General features: G+C 39.3%; 1 protein-coding gene across 10 annotated transcripts in view; it reads left to right on the plus strand.

Annotated features, from left to right (window-relative positions):
• FBXO38 (F-box protein 38) overlaps positions 1 to 20,819 on the plus strand; it is a 65,165-nt gene that overhangs the window by 42,543 nt on the left and 1,803 nt on the right. For 4 of the 10 annotated variants that reach the window (XM_070793802.1, XM_070793803.1, XM_070793807.1 and 1 more), the window contains 8 exons: positions 6,141 to 6,260; positions 7,795 to 7,974; positions 9,519 to 10,289; positions 15,354 to 15,454; positions 15,659 to 15,761; positions 17,574 to 17,740; positions 19,092 to 19,237; positions 20,363 to 20,466. In XM_070793802.1, the coding sequence (XP_070649903.1) occupies positions 6,141 to 6,260; positions 7,795 to 7,974; positions 9,519 to 10,289; positions 15,354 to 15,454; positions 15,659 to 15,761; positions 17,574 to 17,740; positions 19,092 to 19,237; positions 20,363 to 20,466 (1,692 nt within the window). The remainder of the gene's footprint in view (positions 1 to 6,140; positions 6,261 to 7,794; positions 7,975 to 9,518; positions 10,290 to 15,353; positions 15,455 to 15,658; positions 15,762 to 17,573; positions 17,741 to 19,091; positions 19,238 to 20,362; positions 20,467 to 20,819) is intronic. The other 6 variants (XM_070793805.1, XM_070793806.1, XM_070793804.1 and 3 more) reach the window with 6 other exon arrangements.

A 20,819-nucleotide genomic window follows, 5' to 3' on the forward strand; every position in this document is an offset into this window, starting at 1 on the left:
GATCTCTTTTCTCTAGAGTGCAGTGAAGTGTCCAGTAGTAAATTTTGAAGTGTCTGTGGATTTGGCAAGGCTTTGGGCAGCCTATATTTTAATGCTCAGGGCTATGTTCCTGTGTTGCTAGAGAATTAGTGTGGCATGTCTTACTCTCGAACTTGTTGGCTCTTGGGTGGAGCTTGGTTTTTAATGTAGGTATGGAGGCTTTTGGATGAGCTCTTGTCTATTAATGTTCCCTGGAATCAGGAGTTCTCTAGTGTTGTCAAGTTTTGGATTTAAGCCTCCTACCTCTGGCTTTCAGTCTTGTTCTTACAGTAGCCTCAAGACTTCTCCATCCATACAGCACAGATGATAAAACATCTAAGTTAATGGTGAAATAATTTTCCACAGTGAGGGACACCCAAGAGGTTCAGAGTTACATGGAGAAGAAAAGAGGGAGGAAGGAGGTAGATGTGACCAGGAGGAGAAGACAGGGAGTCAAAAGGGGAGAGAGCAGTCTAGCCAGTAATCAGTTCCCTAAGTGTTCCAGCCTGGAGCACCCAGAGAGATTCACAGAGTTAAGTAGAGAAGAGAAGGGGGAGGGAGGAAATAGAGGTGACCTGGAGGAGAAAAGGGAGAGTCAAAGCGGAGAGAGCAATCAAGCCAGTAATCACACCCCCAAGTGGAAATGGATACTGAAGATTAGATTCTTAAAAGTACAAAATTGATAACAAATACCAAAAAGCAAAGATTAAGAATCTAGATAGAGGTTAAACTCTCAAAAATACAATATTTAGAAAAAACAAATCAGTCACAAAAATTATAAATATATATATATGAAATTTGCTTTAAAAATAAGGTCCTTTTTTCTTTTTTTTGCAAGGTAATAGTAGGTTATAAAAATGAAAATTAAAGGAATAGTAAAGAACTTTAAAAATTTTTTTTTTGATGATAAAAATATTTATAGGATTTTCTCTGGAGCTGTTGTGGGCAGTGTGGAGTCAGTTCAGTTTCAGATAGTTCCTTGTTCCACCTTGTACTTCTCAAAGTCTCTATAAGCCCCTTCCAATGCTTTGTTGATGTTTACTACAGGGTTTTAATCTTTTGCATCTGTCACTTCCAGAGTCACTTCCACCTCTTTATTTATTTTGGCTTCCTGTTTGTAAGTCTCTTGAGTGTCTAATTTCTGTCCTGACACAAGGGGGCAAAGGTGTTCACTTATTTAGGCTCACTTGTTCGGAGGAGGATCACTGCAAACAAGTATCACTGGCATGTGTGAGGAGTGCTCACAGTGTATGGACCACACTGGGTTTGCCCCAGCTCACTGTGGCCTGTGCTTTCCGGGTCTACACTGCTCAGACTCTAGGTTGCTCTGCAGGAATACTATCCAAAGCTGGCCCTGAGTTGTATGCACTTCCTAGGTCTGAGCTGCTCAGGTTCAGGTTCTCGGGTACTCCGCAAAGGCACAGACTCACTTGGGCATGCGTTTTATGCCCTTCCCAGGTCCCAACAGCTCAGGTGACCAGGTGCTTGGTGAGCGCACTGTCCCAGGTGGACTGTGCATCTTAATCACCTCCCTGGTCCCCCCCACTCAGTTTCCCGGGGGTGCCGCGAGAGCACTGTCTCAGATGTGCTTTGTATCTCCTCTGGGGAGCTGATCTCAGGCTGTGACCCTACTGGCAGATGTCAGTCCTCCAGGATCCTAGGAAGACGTGGTTAGCAACTGGGAGCCTGCTCACAGTTTGGTGGAGGATGCGTATCTGGGGTCGAGATTGCCCCTTGCCTTCCAGCTCTGGCTATTGCATACCTGCCTCTCTGCTTCTGGCAAGGGGGTGGGTCTGTATACAGCCAGCTAGCTCTCCTTTGGTAGTCATTCAGTCCTTTGTTCTGTGAGAGGGCCAGGTTAGAGATGTTCATGGGGAAGTTCTTTTTTTTTTCTTGTCTCTCTCTCTCTGGCTATCCCACAGTTTGGGTTGCTGTCTCACATTAGTTCCCTCAGATTATCCTCAGGGCATTCAGGCCTGGTCCTTACCCTAAGCATGCAGCCCAAGCCTCCCTGTGTAGCCCCCCGCTCACTGGTAGCAGACACAAGCGTCTGGGCTACTTCTCCACTGGGAGTTGCATTTAGGCGCATATTCTGTGGGTTGTTTTTTTTTATCCTCCTGGTTATATTGCCCTGTGAGATTCCAAAACTGCCCACAGACCCTCCGGTGAGAGGGATTCCTGCTGTTTGGAAACTTCTCCTTCACTACAACTCCCTCCCCAGGACGGGTCTCCATCCCTAACTCTTTGGACTCTCTTTTGTCTTTTATATTTTGTCCTATCTCCTTTCAAAGAGAATGGGCAGCCTCTCTGGGTGCCTGGTGTCCTCCACCAGCGTTCAGAAGTTGTGTTGTGGAAGTTGCTCAGCATTCAAATGATCTTTTGATGATTTTGTTGGGGAGAAAGTGGTCTCCCCATCCGATTCCTCTGCCATCTTGCCTGTCTTTCCCAAGATATTATCCTTTCTTTGCTTTATACCAGCACCTACCTGCTCTCTCCAACAAGGAATCTTCAGTAAGTTCTGTTGACTGTCTCTAAAACATCTCCCCAGTCTATCTACATTCTTCTTCCTCATTGTACCAGACCTTTTTTTACCTAAATGTTTTAATAGCTTTTATAGCAAAATTAGTTCTTAGAGTAGGCAGGGCAATTTTTAAAAAACAAAAACAGGCAATGTTACTTCCTTTTGTAAAACTTTCTGACAGCTCCCCTCTGCCTTAGAATAAATCTAGTTTCTTGATTTGGGCCATAAAGTGCTACATAATCTGGCTTGTTCTCACCTTGTACTACTCCCCACCTCACATGCTGTGCTTGAATGTGCCAAACTGGCACCAACTGTTGTACTAACTGCTGCCTCTTAATAGAATGTCCTCCCCTCCATCTTTGCATGGCTGGCTGCTTCTTGATATGTAGGTCTTAGCTTAAATAGTAATTTCAGAGCTGTCTTTCCTTACCACGTTAATCTTCTTTTTTTTCACTTGAGGTATAATTGACACTGTACATATTGCAAAATGATCACAATAAGTTTAGTAAACATCAATCACCATACATAATTAGTTTTTTACTGTGATGAGAAATTTTAAGATCTTCTCTCAGTAATTTTCAAATATGCAATAGGGTATTAATAAATATAGTCTGCATGCTGTGTGTTACATTTCCATGACTTATTGAACCTTTTGATCACCTTACCACTTTCAGTTCAGTTCAGTCACTCAGTCATGTCCGACTCTTTGCAACCCCATGAATTGCAGCACGCCAGGCCTCCCTGTCCATCACCAACTCCCAGAGTTCACTCAGACTCACGTCCATCGAGTCAGTGATGCCATCCAGCCATCTCAGCCTCTGTCGTCCCCTTCTCCTCCTGCCCCCAATCCCTCCCAGCATCAGAGTCTTTTCCAATGAGTCAACTCTTCGCAAGAGGTGGCCAAAGTACTGAAGTTTCAGCTTTAGCATCATTCCTTCCAAAGAAATCCCAGGACTGATCTCCTTCAGAATGGTCTGGTTGGATCTCTTTGCAGTCCAAGGGACTCTCAAGAGTCTTCTCCAACACCACAGTTCAAAGGCTGATCAATTCTTTGGCACTCAGCTTTCTTCATAGTCCAACTCTCACATCCATACATGACCACTGGAAAAACCATAGCCTTGACTAGACGGACCTTCGTTGGAAAAGTAATGTCTCTGCTTTTGAATATGCTATCTAGGTTGGTCATAACTTTGCTTCCAAGGAGTAAAAGTCTTTTAATTTCCCACTTTAAGTGCCACTAATTCGTTCTCTTTTATATCACCCTCTTTTAATTTTATTTTCTGATGTTTTTATTGTTGACTAAAAAATAATTTTACTAAAAATTTTTTTCTTCCCCAACTAAACTCCATGAGATTAGAGATACTGACTACAACCACTGTCTTTTAGCAACCTAGGAACAGTAACACATTGTAGTAAGCTCTAGATAAATATTCAGTGAGTGAATGCAATTAAAGAAGTTTAAAATAACCTTGGGGTATTTATAGTATTTCCACAGGTTATTGTGGCAACCTAAAAAGCAATTGCTGAACAGCTTTGGAAATCTTCCCACATAGATAGAAGAATGTAGTTCTGTCCTAGTGGTTTTCTTCGGCCCATAAGAGGCAGTTTTAAGCTTTTCACAGTCTGGGACCCAGGCTACCTTTTTAACTTCCTTTCCTCTTTCACACCCTTACTTCAACTCAAACTCTTGTTCTTTTTATCACTGACCTACTTACTCTTCTGGAAAATGTTACATGCTTCCTAGGATATATGAAATATCACTCCATCTCAGTGAAACCTTCTCTGTCCAACAGGAGACTTAACAACTGCTTTTTTGTCCATGTTCCCTTTACTTGGACTGTTCTAGCACTTAATGAGTATGTATTGTGCTGTGCTTAGTCGCTCTGTCGTGTCCAATTCTCTGCAACTCCATGGACTGCAGCCCACCAACCTCCTCAGTCCATGGGATTCTCCAGGCAAGAATACTGGAGTAGGTTGCCTTGCCTTGACCTTATTTTATACATCTTAACATTTCTGCTAGAAGGTGTGCGTTGTCTGAGAGCAGGGACTATAAATTTTCTACCTACTCATCGTCCGTGTTTTTTATCAGTCTTTGGAAATGGACCTCATTTCAAATCCCCTTAAATTGCTAACCCTTCTAAGCCTCAGTTTCCTCAACTGCAAAAATGAGACTAGTAATAATACCCTCATAAGATTGCTGTAAGAAATAACTAACGTATTTGAGGGCATTTAACACAGAGCCAGACATAGTATATGTACACAGTAATTACTAGCTGCTATTTATAATTGCTCTTGAGAATTGAATGAAAGAAGCAAATTGATTGACGTTTATCATATAGTATTTCTTGACAAGGTCAGTCCTTTTTTTTGGCCCTAAATGAAGTGTAGAAGCTAGAGTTGGGCAAGAGTTTGGGATGGGAGGCTAAACATGAGGGGAAATGTGCTGTTGTGTATTTTCAAAACCAAAGCAAACCCCAGTGTCCCTCTGAAATCTCAGACCTCTCTGCTGTATATTCCAGTAGCATTTATCTAAATAGTATGTTTCTGGCATACTCATATTTTACCTTGTTTCTTTGTTGACTGTATGAATTTTTCTTGTCTCCTTAAATAGATTCTTTAGTTCTTTCAGGAACAGTATCTTGTTTTCTTCTGTGTTGGTGTCTTCATTTCATTCAAATGGTTGTTTGATTAGATAGCAGTAGTGTTGTACACCCATAGGTGTTGAGTGGTTCACAGGGTAGACACAGCCTGCCGCCATCTGGGTCCTGGCCATGCTGTAAGCGTAAAGGACACTACCGGTATTGTCCTGATTCAGACTGAGAGCAGGCACCTAGCTTAGGGGTCGGGAGTAAGAGGGTACTGGGGTGAGTGCTTTGAATACAGACTTGAGGGATTTGAATTTAATCTTTTAAAATCTTGAAGCTTATCAGTCTGAAGTTATTCAATGTGCTTATCATCCGGAAAAATATAAACATTCCCATTTACTGATAGGCACTAATAGCCTTAGAAGACTCAGATGCAGATTAAACATTTGAATGATGCTAAAATGTTAAAAATGTACTTCCTGTGTTTAATAATCCATGCTACACATGAGCTGAAAATATGACCATATTCTCTAGAGAGCAGCAAAAGAAACAATTTGAGCTTGCCTGCTCAGTGCATCCTGGTTCAGGTGGCAGATACAAGACTAACTGCTTACAAGATGATCATGAGATCTTGCAGTAGCTGGCTATCACTGCCATCAAACAAACAGCTTAGAAGGAGACAAACAGTTGCCTCATATAGCCATCCCTGGTAACATCTTCAGGAATGAATAAGTGCTTTCTTCTTTCCACTCTTCCTTTCTCCATCCTTTCACCTTAAAATGGTGGGCTTTCTCTACCAAGTAATGCTTTTCCCATCTGTGGTCCCCCCCTCCTATAGAATGGGACACTTCTTGTTGATGTCGATAGAATGAAGCACATTCACATGACATTCTTTTAGAATGGGCCTAGTGCTCATGAGACTGCTCATTTCTTAATGGTGCCACAGTTTTTCCTGCCATTGTGGTTTTCTTAGACATCTCCTGGTTTTGCTTTGACTGTGGTTATTTTTGTTTAAGCACTGAATGAGATGGAAGACATGGTGCAAGAAGATGGAGAGGTGATGGCCGAGAGTGGACATGAGACTCCAGCTCACAGTCAGGCAGTTGTTCCTGTGGATGTTGACGAGGAACAAGCAGGTAATCTTGTGACTTCCCACATTCAGGGTTCTAAAAACTAGGGCCTGACTTTAATGAAGAAAGGAAAACACTGAGAATGATGTTTTTTTTTGACATGACAGCTAATGATATGTTACATGCTATTTATTTTTGACTAGACTTGTGGTATTTCTTTCTCTGTGTATGTGTGTGTTTATCTTATTAGTTTGTTTTTTATTTTTTTGTAACTGTGGCAGCAGTTCCTCTTTATTGGTATACACACATGTGTGTGTGTGTAGAGAAAAAAAAAACACTCAAGTTATAAGTAAGAAAATAACCTGATTAAATGTTCTGCTTATTCTCTCCCTTCATTTTGGTGGGGAGAAGAAGCAGTGGAGAGGTTGATTTGGTATAATAAACAGAACAAGATCTAGTCTCAGTTTGGCACTGGGTCATTTATAGCAGTCATATAATCCAAAAGATTACCTGATATAATCTTTCATCTTTACAGATAGGGAAATTAATATTCTTTCAAAAGTTTGAATGGTTTACTCAAGACCACTCAGCCATTGATCAAGGAACAGAATTGAGATGAGAACTAAAATTTTTCTCACTCCTGGTCTGTTCAAATGCTACCTTGCCTTTGAATTGAAAAAATCTTTAACTACCCTTGTTTTAAGTGTCTTACAGATGCAGTCGCTCACTCAACAAATACTTGAGTGCCTACCTTGTGCCAGGCATTATACAGTATGACAGGAAAAAGACAGGAAAGTTCCCTCACTTGTCAGAGAAAAGTGGGTTGTGAGAGCTGAAGGTTTACAATGTGTAATGCCAAGCAGACAAAAAATTTTTTGTTGTTGTTTAGTCACCAAGTCGTGTCTGACTATTTGTGACCTCATGGACTGCCAGGCTCCACTGTCCCTGGGATTTCCCGGGCAAGAATACTGCACTGGGTGCCATTTCCTCCTCCAGGGGATCCTCCCAACCCAGGGATCAAATCCACGTCTCCTGCATTGGCAGGTGAACTCTTTACCACTGAGCCGCCAGGGAAGCCCAAAACATTTTTTATATAAATAATCAAAGACCCAAAGTGTAGCATGCATCCAGCCTTTCAAGAGCATATCTGTGACATCCAGTGCATTAGACCTGTACTTAAAGAATGCAGAATTCTCACCAGTCTATAAGTGTCAGAGGCTTGCTTTCATTCAGACATTTGCAAAATTAGGAAAATATCTAGCCTATTTTTTAAATCATTATAATGAGTATTATTTTTAGGATAATTATGTGACTCTTTCCAGCAGTGAAGATCTTAAAGGGAGATGCCATATGCTCTTCTACTTTAATTTTCCTTTATAATGTTGGGTGGTATATTAGTCATACTTAATGTTTACATAATGCTTTAGAGTTAAAGTGTTTTCACAGTGTCTCATCCAAGTATATGTGCATGAAAATGAGTGATCAGGGAGGTTTCATAGAGCCAAAGCATCTCTCTGATCCCAAAATACTGGAACAATATTTTGAGTGAAAGCCTTTCTTGGGCAAAAATTGACTGTTAAGCCTTTGCTGTTTGTTTTAGGACCCAGTGGTCTTCAGCGTGTAGTGAAACCAACCCCAATTACTGTTCATGACTCAGAGAGTGATGATGAAGAAGACAGTCTAGAACTCCAAGAAGTCTGGATTCCTAAGAATGGTGCCCGGCGTTTCTCTGAGCGTGAAGAAAAAACCGGAGAGTCTGTACAGTCTAGGGAATTATCAGGTGAGAGACTGTGTCTTACTCTGACCTATTAGGGAGTCACCATGAGAACGGACACACTGGTCTTTACATACTGTGTCCCTACCACAGCTTGTGGTACAGTTGACATAACCTTATGAAATGTGACAGGGGGCAAGAAAAGCAGCAGAGCAAGCAAGAGAGGAAAATCTGGGTGGCACTGCCAGGGGCGAGTGCAGCACAAGAATATTGTGGAATTGGGGCTTGGGGAAGAGAAGATGTGAGGTTGTCAGTCCCACAGTGGAGGCTTTAGGAAGGTGTGGCATCAGAGTATCAGGGATTAGTGAGGGGCCTGTGCCTCACGTAAAAGATGACAACCGAGTCATCTAGAGCAGTGAAGAACAACCATTCCCCAGGTGGTCATCTGTCCACTTGTGCTTATTTAGCAAATGTTGGTGGTTAGTTTGGTGCTTGAGGAACTCCTGAAGTATGTTCTTATAATCCCTTGTCTCCCTTTAAATCAGTCTACAACCTTCTGCCATTTGCCTCACCAAGAAACTTTAATTCTGTTAACTTTTAGGTTTATACTTCTTTCCTTGGTCTTCCCTTCTATTTCTTAAAACCATATGCTTACCATTTTCTGCAAAGGATGAGGTTTTTTTTAAATTGTCCACTCATTTTTCCTTGAAGACCCTATTCCTTAATGTATCTGAATGTTTAGTATGTATGTGTATACATTTAACACCGAATCTGAAATATACACACATTTCTGTGTATGGTAAGCTCAGTTCTTTAGACTTGGAATAACTTACTAACCACTAACTGATTACTCATTTTTTACTTTATTCCTTTTAAGAAATTCAGATTTATCTTTACACTTATTTAAAGGAGTTTTATGGACACTGACATTTAGGAAAAGTCATGTGACCAGCTGACTAATCTAGTGTTTCCTAGAAAGTTTAATTTCTGAATTTAGAAACCAGATTTTGTGTCAGCCAGACAAAACCTAATATAAGTATGCTTTTGTATATTCATTCAGCCTTACTGTGCCCACAAGGTACTGTGTTAGGTGTTGTGAGGGGTGAGATGAATAAGTCTTGACCTCTCTGTATTTCCCTCCCACTGTCGGGAACCTCTAGTCTGGTTGAAGAGTCAGGTCAGAAACAGATTATATTTTAGGGCATGTACTATGGTGGCTCTGGGGTGGGAGTGCTGAAGAGACTGAACAGATGTCCAAAGCCCCCCTCAAAAAAAAAACTGGTGAGAATAAAGGCTCCTAGGTAATAAAACAGGGGTATATTCAAAGAAAAGTTTGGGTGGGGGTATAGAATGTTTATAGAGGGGACAGGAATGGAAGGTTAGTTTGCAGTTAGGTCATGACAAGCCTTGACAGCTGATCTCAAGAGTATTAATCAGGTAGGCAGTAGAGAGCCATAAAGAACTCTTGAGCAGCTGAGTGATGTGGTCACCATTATGCCTTAGGAAAATTAGTGTACATTGTTTCCTGTTCCAGATTTACTCTTACCTTTTGTCCAGAATTTGTACTGAAATCTTTTCTTTTCCTCGGGCCATTCTTCTTTTTCTGTAAGCAGTAAGTGGAAAAGGCAAGACTCCACTTCGAAAGAGGTACAACTCCCATCAGATGGGCCAGTCGAAGCAGTTTCCTCTCGAGGAAAGCAGCTGTGAGAAAGGCTGTCAGGTCACCAGTGAGCAGATCAAAGCCGATATGAAAGCAGCTAGGGATATACCTGAAAAGAAAAAAAACAAGGATGTTTATCCCAGCTGCAGCAGCACCACCGCCAGCACAGTGGGAAACTCCAGCTCACACAGCACTGCTTCTCAAAGCCCCGACTTTGTAAGGACGGTGAACAGCAGCGGCTCTTCCGAGCCTAGCCCTACAGAAGTGGATGTGTCCAGGCAGTGTGTCTGCTCCCCCGGTGGGTCAGAGGACTCTGAGGCCATGGAGGAGGGAGATGCAGAGAGTTCTGTCTGCCCCAGATGCTGCTGTCACAGGCCCCAGGAATCCCAAAGGAGAACTAGCAGGTGTTCTGATGAGGAACGTCCTTCAACCAGCCGAGCCTGTGTTGTGAATGGCCCGGATGGTACGAGATCCGCCTTTTCCTTTAGGACTCTGCCACAAGGGGGGTCTTCAGGCCCAGCACATGATGAGAGGACTAATGGGAGTGGCTCTGGGGCTACAGGTGAGGACAGGAGGGGGAGCTCCCAGCCTGAGCGCTGTGACGTGCAGTCTAATGAAGACTACCCTCGGAGGCCCCTAACAAGGGCCAGGAGCAGACTCTCCCATGTACCGCTGGTATCTGAGTCAGGTATGACAATGCTGCCAGGATTAGCTACTGCAGGTTAGCACCAGAGAAGAGCATCTGCTCATTCTAAAGGTTTTCTTACATAAAGCCAGTTTGGCAAATTGATTTCTGTGTTTGGGTTCTATGATCATATAGATCTTGAGCTAATTTTCAGCAGTGGGATGGGAGTGGGGAGTGGGGGTGGCATGTAAAACAGCTTGTAAGATATCCAGGCACGAAAAGCTTAGATAGTTATGCTTCTAAAAAAAGTATAATTGTGTATATGTATTGACCTTAAATACTGTACTGATTCTGATGTGTTATTCCCAATATATAAACTCTGCTCCCATTCCACATTCAGAAGTCTTAACTTTTAAGACTTAACTAGTTAAGTTTTAAAACCTTAGCCAAAAGGTAAGGACTGTAAGTTGTTGGAGCTGGGGGAGCACAGCATATGGGTATACCCCTATATCTGCTTCTGCAGTATTTAGTAATTTTTTCCAAAGTCTAGTTTGTTTCCAGTCAGGTTTGCCAGGAGATAAGCAGGTAAGTAAGTGGTTTAGCTGAGAATTATTTTGATGAAGAAATATTCAAGATGTACATATGTATACAGTTTCATTAATATTTATTTGTATGCCAAGGCATTGAATTTGGTAGGGGTAAAGCACATTTCTTAATTGTAGTTCTGTTTATATTTCTGATCTTATTTTTAAATACTCTCTGCTGCCTTTATTAAGTTGTATATAGCTGTCAATGAATAATAATACATTTTATTTTCTCTAAGTCTCACTCAATTTTAAAATTTTTACATCAACACCCAGCACAAAGTACCTTTTTATATACTAAGTAGAGTTGATTAAATCATGTGGAGTTAAACTAACAAAAGCAAGCTTTCGTAAGATAAATATGAGACCTTACTTATGTACTGTTATCAGTCATAAACTCAAAGTATATGAGTTTTATTTGAAGATTTTATTATGCTTTGCAAATATTAGTTCGGCCATGATGAAAATACTTTTCCCAGCTTGAATTTTAAATGCTTTTTATCTTTTTTAATACATAACATGGATTTACCATTTTAATCATTTTGTAGTATATAGCTTATTAGCATTAGGTATATTCACATTGTTACGCATCCATCACCACCATCCAGCTCAACTTTTTCATCGTCCCACATTGAAAGTCTCTGCCTGTTAAACAGAAGCACCTCATTAGGACACTCTTTGTTGTATGGTTTTTCATATTTGTAAAGTCAGATCTACATGTTTAGTTTTGTGATATCTTTATTTTTATGCTGTGGAAAGCCTTCCGTACACCTGGCTCAGATAATTGTTCACATCTTCTCATTCTTTTATTCATATATTTGTTTATTTTAGTTTAAATCTTTATTATAATCTTTGGGAACTGTTTTTTAATTACAAATTGTCACCTAATTGTCTCAGCACTACTTATTGACATCCATCCTCATCATTTTTTGAAATACTCTTTTATCATGTACTTTGCCTCTGTTGCAGTTTACCTCTTGGCATGAGGTCCTATTCCAGTGTTCTGTCCTCTTTCATACTCGTTGCAAAATTTCCTTGGTTAGTCATGCATTTATCACTTATTTTTATAGTTTTATAATTTGTCAAGTTGCAGAAACAAACATTCCTATGTTTTGTTTGTAATTCCTTTACATTGATGGACAAAAGATAATGATCAGTTTTTGAGTCTTCCTATTTAGGGACTATTTTTGTCTCCTGTGCCTTGGTAAAGTTTTAAGAGTTGTTACTGTTTTTGGCGGGGGTGGCGGGGGGTGTTGCCTGTGTTTTTAATATGGGTCCTTCACATTAACCATCTTAGGGGAGGGGGTTTGACTTCTTTGCCTTATGTTCTGTTATTCCCTTTGCCACTTTCTTCTGACTTGTTTCGTGACTAGAACTTTTTCTTAGGTTAAATAATTTACTAGAATTAAATTATATAGTGCTTTTTACTTTTTAGGTAAATTATATCTATTGTCTTATTGATTTTTTAAATTCCAATTTGGGAAGACTTATAATGTCTATATTTAATGTGTATAATGTATATGGTAGGTAAATTACTTTTTAATATTTTTAAACACAATACAAATGTTCATTTTCTTTCAATAACAGCTTTTCTGGGGAAATTTCAAACTGCTGATTTTTAAATTATCCATATCTCTTTTGGGAAGAACAAGTTATGTGGGTGACTTTCAGTTTGCTATTTTTAATCTAGCATGTTTTTTTATATCTGTTGGCCATTCTGCTTTAAAAGTTTTAAGGAGAAAAGTCCAAACCAATAAAGGAACAAACATGACTGAGTGTTACAGATATTTTTAAAATCACTTCAAAGAAAATATTTGAGTTTTTAATTTTGTTTTTTATTTATGGCCCTATGTAGTGTTAAAACCATGTTAGAAGTAGTATTTGTCTTGTGATTTCCTACATTAGGAATAAATGCCTGTAAGTTGTTCTTTTTCTCCTCATTGTATAATGCTTTATAAAATAAATATCATAAAAATAACTAACTGGATTGTCAAAGAATGGCATTTAAGATGAGTATGATACGGTTCTCATGAATACTAACCTCTTCCTTAACACCCATAACCGCATTGGTCTGCTTTTCTGTGTTTCTGTAGCATCTCGACTAATGTCAATTACACTGTGTATTGTAATTCCATGTTTTACTGTCTATTTTTCCAATAGACTATGAGCTCCAAGAGGGCAGGGACAGTGTCTGCTTGCTCACCATAATATTCCCAGCTTCTAGCACATGTCTTACATGGTATGGGTCTTGAGTGAATAATTGTGAACTTAATAAGTGGTAGGAGCCATCATCTGAGGTATGTTGATGCTGGTGGATGTATAAAATCACTAAAGATTGTCCCTAAACAAAGGAGGCATAAGGAAAAAGCACAATGAACTCTGTTTTCTTTTTACATTGGGAAGCATTTGTTTTTCAAAATTATCTACATATAAAATGTGACTTAGTTTTATAATTTTTCTTAGAAAACAAACTGCCAATTTGGGTACTCAGGAGAATAGGAAATTTAACTTTGAGCACCATATTCTGATCAGTTGAAGAGTAGGGGAGGGAAACAATCCATGATGGTGAGAGGCTGAAGACTGGAGCATGAAAGGAGAGTGCTGATAGAAGAGCCTTATTTGGACGCTGTGATGAAGGAGTGAAAGCAACCCTGTTTTGCTTTTGTGGTGCTGGGAGAGGGAACCAGGACTTACTATTGGTTGAAACAGGTGTGTGAAACTTGGCTGTTGTATGAAATGGTGCTGCTGTTAGATTCCTGTCAGTGAAGATGATTAGATTATTCATGAAGCTCCTTCAGGAGTACTGTGTAAGTCGGCCTTCAGTGTATCAGTAGTTTTCTTTTCCAGAAACCCGGGGTTTTTTGCTTGGGTTCAAAGTCCTTGGAGGAAGTTTGATAGGTAAAAACTCTTGTACTCCCTTCTAGGCTTCAACCAAAGTAGCTGTCTTCAGTTGTTTTGTGTAATATTTCACAAAGATTTTGAGTGGTAGAGGAAAGAGTTCTGGTATATTGAAAAGAGAAAAAAACCACTTGAACTGGTTGTATAGAGTTCCTATATAACCCCAGGCCTTTGGGAATTTTCGGTATTTGTACCTTGTTTCCCTTTCTTTGTGGTCTTTCAAGTTAGAAGTGAGAGAGTTACCAAGTGGAATGTTTATAATCTAGTAGTAGTATGCAATATGGTGGGATTTAATTAATTAATGTCAACCTTCATTCAGTATATGCTCTGCTACAGAATGACTCTAAATGAAGACAGTGATTTAGTGTCTTGTCTTGGAAAATATATGTGCTTGTTAAGTTTTTGAGATGAATTTCGAACTTGTACTTAAATAATATCAACATGATATTTGATGATTATATAACGAAACGATAATGTTTTAGAACAATACTAATAAATGAATTAGAGCCTTACTAGGCAGGGTTTGAAAGTGAAAGTGAAGCATTGGAGAAGGAAATGGCAACCCACTCCAGTGTTCTTGCCTGGAGAATCCCAGGGATGGGGGAGCCTGGTGGGCTGCCATCTATGGGGTTGCACAGAGTCGGACACAACTGAAGCATCTTAGCAGCAGCAGCAGGCAGGCTTTGGCAGATGAGTAATTGCAGGTTTTCTAGCACAGTCTTAAATAACCTTGGTAAACTGTTTTCTTTTTCCATGTCTGAGTTTACTTATTTGTAAAGCAAGGAGAATAATCTATCTCAGAGGGCTGTTAACAGGATTAAATTAGTTAATGTAAGTAAAACCCTGAGAAAAGTGCCTGACACACAGTAAGCGCTCAGTAAATATTTTCTATTATTGTTGCTCCATTGGTGTATCTGTGATGCTGTCAGTCATTCAGTGAATGCTGATTGCCATTTCATTCAATAAATGTTCATTTTAGCTCATCGTTAGCAGCTGACGTTGATACGAAGATGAAATAAGACAATGTTGTTGTCTTCAAGGAGCTTTTAGTTTAAATGGAGACATAAAACATATACAGGGAATTATAGAACCAGATGTTTGGGGATCCAGGTGACTTATTAGAGCAGGTAGCATTTAAGCTGGACCTTTCAGGGATGGATAGTATTTCATAAATTGAAGTCAGGAAAGGTGGGCAGGAAAAGCTAAAATGATCAATGACTTCAGAGCCATTGGCAATAGGAGATGACTAGGATATGGTATGGGGTAAAATTGAGAAAGGTTGGGGCTAAAGTATAGCTCCAAATGTCAGGCATCAGTATGTATTCCCTAAGCAGCAGTCAATGATTTAAAATTGTTTAGCAGGAAATCAGTGAGTTTAATCTTACCAGTAGTATTTAGGATGGGTTGAGTGTCTAGAGACGAGAATGTTGATTAGACTGTTGGAATGGCCCAGGTGTGAAGAGCACGGTGTATATTTGATGTTGGTATGTTTGAGACAGTGGAAGGTTATCTTATTTTGGAAGTCATTTGGAAATGGCAGTCTGTTTGTATTCCTTTGAGAATCAAGTAGTAGAATTGAGAGTTGCCTTAATGGAGTTTATACCTATGCATTTGAATGTGCTCTCTTTGAAGGAAAGACAACAAAGCTAAAACTTTAATTTCCTCTCGCCTTTTTTAGAAGTTGCCAAAACAAAGCCACGTCATGCCATGAAGCGGAAGCGGACAGCGGATAAGTCCACCAGTACCAGTGATCCTGTGATTGAGGATGACCATGTACAGGTGAAGGGGAACACCTTCACTCACCTTTCAGTCCTGCCAAGTCCTGAATAAAGTGTCCGTCTTTACATATTTTCTTTGCCCTATAGAGAAGAGATTGGTAGTAGTTGCTTCTCAGTTGTGCCAGTGAAAACATTTTAGTTTTGTTTTTTTAAAGAAAAAGTACATACTCTAGAAGGTACATCTTTTAAATTTTTTTCCTTGTAGGTCCTTGTATTAAAATCCAAAAATCTTGTTGGAGTCACTATGACCAACTGTGGAATCACAGATCTAGTGCTGAAAGACTGTCCCAAGATGATGTTCATCCATGGTATGTACTTAGGCCCACGTCATACTACAGCATCTGACTGAGCTTAAAGGATTAAAGTCTCATAAATGCTATGATAACATTACTGTATTGCTTTTTCAAAAGAATCAGTTAGATTTTTCTAATTCTGTCCTCATTCTGTAGTTCTCAACTCTGTAGTATTTGCAAGGGGTCCTGTGTGGAGACTTAGTTTATCTTTTAATATAGACTCTCCTCCAGTTTCCTCCTCAAGATAATTGCAACTTGATCTGACAGAGGTTAAGTCAACAGCATTTTTGGGCTTTGGAGTCAAGTAGGCCTCACCTTGAATCCTTCTTTGCTATTTTCTAGCTGTGGTGTTGGACATGTCTTTACGTGTGTGTTTACAGAGGGAGTGGTGACTGGGCCTTAAGTGCTTGACTGCTCTGGATGTGATACCATCAATCATAACCTCAGTTCGAGGCACATCACCCTTAGTCCAGGCCCTACTTTTCTTTCCAGTCCCATCTGTCCCTCACTGCCAGTCCCTTTGGCTCCCATTACCTCTGGTTGTCTATTTAATATAGATCCTTCCAGTACATTTCTCATGTCTTTTTAATATACATATTTATCTCTGAGCAAATAAGTGAGTTATTACAAGTTTAAAATTTTTAAATTGAAAATGTATGAGTTAAAAGCTTCAGATACATAGTACGCCTCGTGCATTATCTGTTTATTTTTCTATTATACTCAAAATTGTTTTTGATACTATCCATGTAAAATCATTAAGAACTGACTTGTTTCTTGCTTTGTGCAACTTATGTATTCTGCATTGATTTTTTTCGGTCTGTAAAGTGTACATAATTATACTTTATAAAGCATTTGCCAAGGTTTAATGGAGTGATTGATACATGCTTACATATATGTATATGATATGTGAGATTAAAAAAAAGGAAGGGGGTATTTTTCTGAAATTGGTATCTTACTGTAGTTAAATGTGTCACATTTACTTTTCTCTATAACCTCGGATTCATTTTGATATTTGGCAAAACTAATACAATTATGTAAAATTTAAAAATAAAATTTAAAAAAAAATGGGAAGAATATTTAATCATGTTTCAGAGCAGCACTTTAAGTAGTACTTTCTGCAGTGATGGAATATTCTGTATCTCTGTTGTTTTATATGTAACCACTAGCTACTTGTGACTTTTGAACATTTGAACTGTGACTAGTGTCTGAAGAACTAAATTGTTTTATTACATTGTAGTTAATTTAAATTTAAATAGCTCCAGGTATCTCGTGACTACCATACTGGACTGTACAACTTTAGACCAAAGTATCCAAATATTTCTGAGTTGTTTTTTTTTTTTTTTTAAAGGTTCTGGTTTTATACTGTGATAAGAATTGAAATCAACACTGCTTATTCCCTATGGGCCAATGAAAGATAACATGTGAACCATTACTCATAAAGTTGTATAGGTCAATAGTTGCTATCATTCATCCTCTTCAATAAACATTTCCTAAACAATTCCTGTATTTAAGCAAGTCATTCTCTGAGACTTGAATTTCTTGTGAGTAACATCTTAGATAGGAAAAGGTACCTTCATCTCCCTTCTAGCATGAGGGTGACAGTCCTCCTTTGAATGGGACAGAATCATATTTTCAAGTTATTTTGATGACAGTCACTTGTCCTGTATAATAATACTTGGCCTGTGTTAAATATGTTTTTATCTGCAGTATTTTATGCTAATGAAAGATGTGCCAGTCCTCCAAAGAGGATTCCAAATAGGCTATATTCGTTGCTCTGTTATTTTGTATGAATTATTTGTAGATCTTACCTTTGTTTTCATTTTGTAGCTACAAGATGCAGGGTACTGAAACATTTAAAAGTAGAAAATGCACCAATCGTAAACCGATTTGATTATGCACAGTGCAAGAAACTGAATATGGATCAGGTACTAGACCAGATACTAAGGATGCCTCCTGAGAGAAACCGTATCATATACCTACGCCCCATGCAGCAGGTAACGAGCTCTGCTTCTTTTTGGTGATGACATATTGCACTCATCCTTTTTTTAGTCTTCAGCCTTTTTAAAATTGGCTTTTATTCATTTGCTGAATCCACAGTAATGTTTCTTTGGATTCTCTAGTTTTTTAACCAACCTAGACTATCTTGCAGTTTTCTGCATCAGGGCTTCTCTAATAGATCGTTGTGAGGCTTTTAGCAAGTTATATGATGAAGAGAGTTGTTTTTCAACAAGTTTTTATACTTACTAAAAGTTGCCTGTGATAAAGAGCAGACTCTGGTTTCAGACTTCCTGGTTCCAGCTCTGGTTCACTGATCTGTAGCAGATTGCTTGACTTCTGTGTTTTAGTTTCTTCATCTCTAAAATTAGAAGAATAAAAACCTGCAGTTCCTGTAATGGTTAAATTAATACATGTTAAGTGCTAGCATAGTTTCTGGCATATACCAAACAATCAAATGATAGTTGCTGTTATTACCATTATCATTATTAAGAGTAAACATTTTATAGTATCCATATGAGATGATGGCTGTTAGCTGAACCTTTTGTGGTAAAATTTCACAATGTATATATTACTAAATCATCATGCTATATACCTTAAGTGTATACAGTGATGTGTGTCAATTATTTCTCAGTAAAACTGAGGGAAAAAGAGTAGCACTGCATGTAAAACTGCTTGATGTCAAAAGAACGTTTAAAGGAAATAGTAACCTTTAAACAATCAGTGTTTTCAGTCAGTGTTTGAACCTGGCCTGAAAAGAGTCGTTTCAGTACACAGATTGCTTATTGAGTGTTTATAATTTGCTGGGGCTGAAAAATACCCAGATCATCATCCTTCCCTTGAGAAATTTGCCTTTCCATGAAGGAGGTAGACATGGATGTCATCAAGATGGCAAAGTGGGATTTCGTAAGTATAATAGGGATGCAGTGCGAACAAAAGCTACAGGGAAGCAAGGAAATGTGTTCTGTCTTTAGGGATGGACAGTAGTCCAGTTAGAATGAGGTGTATGGTTCTACACTCACAGTTCTATAATATATTGTCTTTAAACCTCTAAAGGACATACTCAGAAGTGAATTGCTGGGATCAGTTACCTAAATCCAGATTCTCTGGTTTAATGTGCGTTTATACAACAGTGAGATGTAAATTGTTGAGCTTGCTAGACAGATGAATTTGCTTAGCCTTATTCCTAGCATGGCAAGTTGTGTTCAGGGCAGAATGTGACTATTTGATTCTCAAATCAGCCAAAGATTCAAAAACTGAGGTCCCAAGGAAAGATTGTTCAAGCCGAGGAGATAGATTGCTAAGGCATTCTCTTCCTTGGTTCCACATCCTCTCTGGTATTTTCCACAGGTGGACACACTAACATTGGAGCAGAAGCTGTTTAGTGGTCCCTACCCCTATCATATCTGTATTATCCATGAATTCAGTAACCCTCCCAATGTCCGGAACAAGGTGCGCATTCGCAGCTGGATGGACACGATAGCAAACATTAACCAGTAAGTAATCTGCAGCCCTGACAGCCTTCTGTATCATTCTGTGGAGCAAGGACACCCAGAAACAAATCCTAATTGTTTGTTATTTTAAATGATTTCATCCAGGCTTTTCAGGCACTGACACACATGAAATATGTGAAAATAATAAGGGAAATAAGACTTAAAACTAAAATGCATACATGTGTGTTTGTAACATTTTATTTCCAAGCTTAAAAACCACAAGAACAGGCTGTGCATGTACCTTTAGTTTCACGCCTTTAGCCTACAGCATGTTTGGTTGGTTGTGGTGGTTTAGTCGCTAAGTCGTGTCCGACTCTTGAGACCCCATGGACTGTAGCCCGCCAGGCTCCTCTGTCCACGGGATTCTCCAGGCAAGAATACTGGAGTGGGTTGCCATTTCCTTCTCCAGGGGATCTTCCTGACCCAGGTGTCAAACCCAGGTCTCCTGCATTGTAGGCAGACTCTTTAACAACTGAGCTACAAGGGAAGCCCCACAACATGTTTAAAAGAGGTCAAATTAAAGATCTTAAAAAATTCGCATTTAAAAACAAAAAAAAAATGATTTATTTTTGGCTCCACTAGGTCTTTGTTGCTGTGCATGGGCTTTCTCTAGTTGCAGTGAGCAGGGGCTACCCTTCACTGTGGTGCACAGCCTTCTTCTTAGGGTGGCTTCTTCACTCTGGAGCACGGGCTCCAGAGCATGTCGGCTCCAGTAGTTGGGGCCCACCAGCTTGGTTGCCTTATGATACGTGGAATCTTCTTGGAACAGGGATTGAACCCGTGTCTTCTGCATTAGCAGACGGATTCTTAACCACTAGACTTGCCAACCCACTCCAGTATTCTTGCCTGGAAAATCCTATAGACAGAGGAGCCTGATGGGTTACTGTCCATGGGGTAGCAAACAGACACAACTTAGCAACTTAGTATGGACCACCAGGCAAGTCCAAAACTGTGATGTTTTATATCATCAGAATATATCCATCAGTCTTTATGCATTTGTTATTTTAATATTTTGTTTGAGGTCTTCATTAGAATCGAGGCAAGACACATTTTGATATTTCCTTTCTAACTTATATCCCAACTTTTTTTTCAGTTTTATAGTTTTTTAATTTTTCTTGTTGCCTCCAGAGAGCTCATTAAGTATGAATTTTTCCCTGAAGCCACACGAAGTGAAGATGACTTAAAGAAGTACCCTAAGTATCCCTGGGGTAGAGAAATCTATACATTAGAAGGTGAGCATTTGTTTGTAAATGGTTGGAAAGCTAAATAGCTGTTAACTAACTAGATGGAGAGACATGTCTTAGGGAAGATAGGAGTAGGAGCCTTACAGTTTGTCAAAATAATGGGAATATTAAATATCTGCAGGTAGCAGGGCTGAGATAAATATTGCTCTCCCTGTATGAGTCTTTGCCATCTCTAAAATAATCAACAGTATTGAAACAAAAAGTAAAAGAAATTGAAACTTGATACAGCTTGAGTTGCAGTGACTTGAGGGAACCTGTGTTAGCCTCTTTATTTGTGTATAAACATATACACACACACATAAAGGGAGAGAAACTGAGGCTTAATGAAAGCCAAGGATGAT

The sequence above is a fragment of the Bos indicus genome, chromosome 7, assembly GCF_029378745.1.
Source record: "Bos indicus isolate NIAB-ARS_2022 breed Sahiwal x Tharparkar chromosome 7, NIAB-ARS_B.indTharparkar_mat_pri_1.0, whole genome shotgun sequence".
Lineage (NCBI taxonomy): Eukaryota > Metazoa > Chordata > Mammalia > Artiodactyla > Bovidae > Bos > Bos indicus.